Source organism: Dipodomys ordii, unplaced genomic scaffold (genome assembly GCF_000151885.1).
Source record: "Dipodomys ordii isolate 6190 unplaced genomic scaffold, Dord_2.0 Scaffold2, whole genome shotgun sequence".
Classification (NCBI taxonomy): Eukaryota; Metazoa; Chordata; class Mammalia; order Rodentia; family Heteromyidae; genus Dipodomys; species Dipodomys ordii.
This window is the reverse complement of record NW_012267218.1, coordinates 2,458,279-2,462,767: the sequence shown is the minus strand read 5'-3', so window position 1 is coordinate 2,462,767 and position 4,489 is coordinate 2,458,279. Positions and strand designations below refer to the sequence as shown.

General features: G+C 55.7%; 1 protein-coding gene and 1 non-coding gene across 2 annotated transcripts in view; one reads left to right on the top strand and one right to left on the bottom strand.

Annotated features, from left to right (window-relative positions):
• Mok (MOK protein kinase) overlaps positions 1-133 on the bottom strand; it is a 47,659-nt gene extending 47,526 nt beyond the window's left edge. Inside the window, exon 1 of the mRNA XM_013013015.1 lies at positions 38-133. Coding sequence (XP_012868469.1) covers positions 38-44 — 7 coding nt within the window. The 5' untranslated portion in view covers positions 45-133. The remainder of the gene's footprint in view (positions 1-37) is intronic.
• A 4,074-nt stretch (positions 134-4,207) lies between these two features.
• Trnai-aau lies at positions 4,208-4,281 on the top strand. Its single transcript has one exon. It is a non-coding gene; the product is annotated as a tRNA-Ile (tRNA).
• Positions 4,282-4,489: the final 208 nt, after the last annotated feature.

Below are 4,489 nucleotides of genomic sequence, written 5' to 3'. Positions count from 1 at the left end.
GGCCCGGGACCCCCGGCCGCTCCCCGGCCGCACTCACTCTTCATCCTGGGTGCGGACGCCGGGGACAGCCCCTCACCGACGCGGAAGAGAAAAAGAGCGCAGAAAGCGCGGCACCCCGCCGTCCACTTCCCGAGGTCGGTCTGGCGCGAGGACCGCGGTGGCCCCTAGCCGGAGAGCGTTAGGATTCCGCCGCCATATTGTATCCCCGTCACCTTAGCAACCGCCAGGCCCTGAGCGCCCCTGGGCCATGTCCTGCGCGTGCGCAAAGGGAAAAAAGCCCCCCCCCGCCGGTACACGCGTGCGCAGTAGGGACGGCCTCCTCAGCCTGGTTGCTAAGCAACCGATCTCGCAGCTTTCAATTGAATACAATTCCCCGCCCCGGCGCGTGGGCGGCCCGGCTCTTCCCGAAGCGAAGCTCCAGATTTGAGCTTTCACTGGTTGGTGAGCTGTGACACTAGTTGGCACCAATGAATTCCCAGCTCCTGCTACAGTCTGAGCACACAATGGGGGTGGGGAGGGCGGGCAGTCCTGGGACGTGAACTCGAGACCCCAGTGCTGTCCTGAGCTTTATTTTGCTCGAGGCTGGCGCTCTGCCACTTGAGTCACAGCTCCACTTCTGACTTTTGGGTGGTTAATTAGAGATGAGAATTGCAAGGACTTTCTTGCCCGGTCCTCAGAGCTCAGCCTCCTGAATAGCTAGTAGGATTACAGGCGTGAGCCACCAGTGTTCCCCAGCATTCATTTATGTTGCTCCAGGAACCGGTTCAGGTTTTTGGGAAAGGAGAACCGTATAGACAAAGTTCCTAATGGTTTGAAACTTGGGTTCTATTGTAAAGTTTTTTGTTGGTCGTGGGACTTGAACTCTGGGCCTGGGCGCTGTCCCTCAGCTCTTCAGCTCAAGGCAAGCGCTCTACCACTTCCGGTTTTCTGGTGGTTTATTGGTGATAGGAGTCTCATGGTCTCTCCTGCCTGGGCTGGCTTTGAACCGCGATCCTCAGATCTCAGCCTCCTGAGTAGCTAGGATTACAGGCGTGAGCCACCAGCGCCCGGCTAAAGTTAAGTTTTTAAAAAAAAAATGTAAATAAACTGTGTGCAAATGAGGCATCTTAGACAGACAGTGGCCTGGCCTTGAGGTAGGAACGATGCAGTAAAAACCACAGAACCCTGAGCACGCTGATTTGCTTGGCTTCATAAATACCCTGAGAGATCAGCTGTCCCTGGTTTTTCTTTTTCTTTTTTGAAACTAAAGAAGCTACATTTGAGGCTGAGGACAATGAGGACATGGGTTAGTGCTTGGCTTCCTGAACCCAGGGATGGAGCCTGCTGGGTGAGGACAGAGGAGGAGGAGGAGAAAGAGAAAGGGCCTGCGACTTTGGGGGTTAAGCTTTCTGATCGAGGAAGACTGTGGTTTCCCTTGTAAGTGACAGGGAGTGGGGGAGACTTGGCTGCCTAGAGACTAGCAGATTAGGAAGCCAAGTGCTGTGGCTCACACCTGTTATCTTAGCTGCTCAGGAAGCTGAGATCTGAGGATCAAGGTTTGAAGCCAGCAGAGGCAGAAAAGTCCTTGAGACTCTCATCTCCAATTAACCAGCAAAAAGCTGGAAGTAGCACTGTGGCTCAAGTAGTAAAGTATTAGTCTTACAGTGAAAAAGCTAATGGAACATGCCCATGCCCTGAGTTTAAATCTCAGCACCTACATGCTGCACACACAGAGTTGATAATCATGGTAAGTTGAGCGTACACCTGGGCTTTGCTTTGACAGAGTTGGGGACCCAGCACACAACAAAGTCTGTGGAAGAGGTCAAGGCCTGCTTTGTAGGCCAGTCCTAGGACTTGAACTGTGGACCTGGGCACTCTCCCTAAGCTTCTTTACCTCAAGGTTAGGACTCTACCACTTGAGTCACGGCACCACTTCTGGCTTTTTTTTAATGTGGTACTGAGGAATTGAACCCAGGGCTTCATGAATGCTAGGCAAGCACTCCACCACTAAGCCACATTCCCAGCCTCCCTGTGTTTCTCTACCTGTGTGTTATGTCCAAGAGAGACTTGACAAAAACTTTGCAATGATGTTCATGCCTTAGGAAGGATCTTTTTCCAAACAGTGGGACTCTGGAACCAACTGATTTATTATAGCAAATTAGAAGCAATGTTTACAAAGTCCTTCTGCTTCTTATTCATTTGTATTGTCTGAAAGGTCTGACACAGAATATATTGTATGATGAAGCATTTTATTTGTATTTTTTAAAATGGTTTTTGCTTTCTTTTCTATCACAGAATTGGTTTGTAATTCCAATATTGAAAGTGTCTTACCTTCTGAAAAACTTTTCTTGGGCAGCCACTGATGGATGTTTAGAACCCAGACAAAAGGTAAACATGGGGTAAAACACAAAACCTGGGGTTGAGAGGAAGAAAATGTACACAGAAGACATGGAAAACGCTTCTCAGGATGAGCATCCTGGTATAGCCATTAGTAGGGCTGGAGAGTATACAGTCCAGAGTTTAGGACAGGAAAACAGGGAGAATGTCACCCAATTAAAAGAGGATACACAGCTGCTATAGGATCTCATGTGTTTGATTTTATTAAGAGGAATTTTAGCTAGGCACAGATGGCTCACAACTCCAATGCTGACTACTCAGGAGGCTGAGATGTGCAGATCCATTTTCTAAGCCAGCCTAGCCAGAAAGGTTCATGAGACTCTTATCTCCAATTAACCACCAAAAACACTTGAGCTGTGGCTCAAGTGGTAGATCGTTAGCTTTGAGCACAAAAGCTCAGGGACAGTGCCCAGGCCCTGAGTTCAACACCAGGACTGGCACAAAAAAGGAGAGGGAAGATTGGGCAGACACCCAAGGGGCCACACCGCTTCTGTGTATGCCAAAGGAGGCAGAGATTGCCAACCACGCTAGAAACAGAGACAGGTCTGGGATGCAGGAGCGCTCAGCCTCAGGAAGAACCAGGCCTGCCAGGCCTTGAGGGGAAAACCTGGCTCCCACCCCAGAACTTGGGTGCTTTCCTAAGCCACCTGAGCTTGCCTGCTTTGTTAAGGCACCTTTGGAAGCTAATAAAGAGGTCTTTATGGCTACACCAAAGGTTTCAAGTGAAGAAGCAGACAGCTGTTTGTAAATCCGTTTCAAAGGAAACAATATAAAACTTCCAGGTTGCTTTCTTTCTTTTTTATGGTACCGGGGCTTGAACTGCTGTCCCTCAGCTCTTCAGCTCAAGGCGAGCACTCTACCAGTTGAGCCACAGCGCCATGTCCAGCCTTTCCTGCGTATGTGGTGCTGAGGAATCGAACTCAGGGCCTCATGCACGCAAAGATCTACCACTGAGCCACCTTCCCAGCCCTGGGTCGCTCTCTGCGCACCATGCCCTTCCCACCATTGAGACCAAGCGAATGACATTCAGTGAGTGCGAAAGCGCGTGCGCTCCTCCGAGAAGGGGACAGGCTGTGCGAGGAAGAGCTGTGCGCGCAGGGGAGAGGCGCTGCGGGGAAGGGCGCCCTGCCGCCCGGCCCGCGCCTCCCGGAGCGCGCCCCCGGCCAGGGGAGGCTGACCGCCTGCTCCCGCCCAGCTCCTGCCCCCCCCCCCCGCGAGTCCCGCGAACCCGCGCGACCCTGACTCGGTGACAGCCAGGGTTCGAGGTGCTGGCGACCCTGCGGGGAGCGCCACAGCCCCCGGCCGGGCTGCGGAGCGCACGCGACGCCGGGACACCCGGCCCCGACCCAACCCCGCGACAGCGTTCGCTGTGCCGCGGCGTGGCCCGAGGGGGCCGGCCGCGAACGGGGCGCGGGCCTCCCGTGTTCCCCTCAGGGCCAGCCAGGCTCCTTTTCTGCCTTTTGTGCGTCGGTTCCGTGGTTCACGGGCTTGGAGCCGCGATCCTCGCACGCCGGCCTCCCGGGAGGACCGCCCCGCGCCCGGGCGCCGGCCCCGCGCCGGCGGGTGTGACGCTGGATGCTAAAACACGCATGCGCGCGCGGTCTCCGCCGTGAGGAACTGAGGCGGCTGTGAGGGCCCGCGGCTGGCGTGCGGGGGCAGCCGCCCGACCTCCCGAGCCCGCAGCTTCCGCTTCTCCCTCTCGCTCGGGGCGTTGATCGCGAACGCCGCCGCCGGGCCCTGTGAGGAGAGCAGAGCGCGGCGGGCGGCGGGCGGCGGGCGGAGCGCCGAGGGAGATCCTCATAGGCGTCCCGACGGCGCTGGGGAGTCAGGTGGCCGGTTAGCTCAGTTGGTTAGAGCGTGGTGCTAATAACGCCAAGGTCGCGGGTTCGATCCCCGTACGGGCCACGGTAGCAGCTTGCTGTTTTTTCCTCCCTGCGAGGGAAGGAAAACCGGGTTCCCGCCCCTGAACCCCGAGCTCCTGCAACCCTTAGAGATCATTGGAGGAAGAGGAGACAAGTGGACTTGGGGCTCTACTGAGACCAGTTCAACCGAGAGACTCAGGTGCGGGGTCCTGGCCGGTCCGCGGAAGGCGCGACGCGGCCGGCGGGAGGCG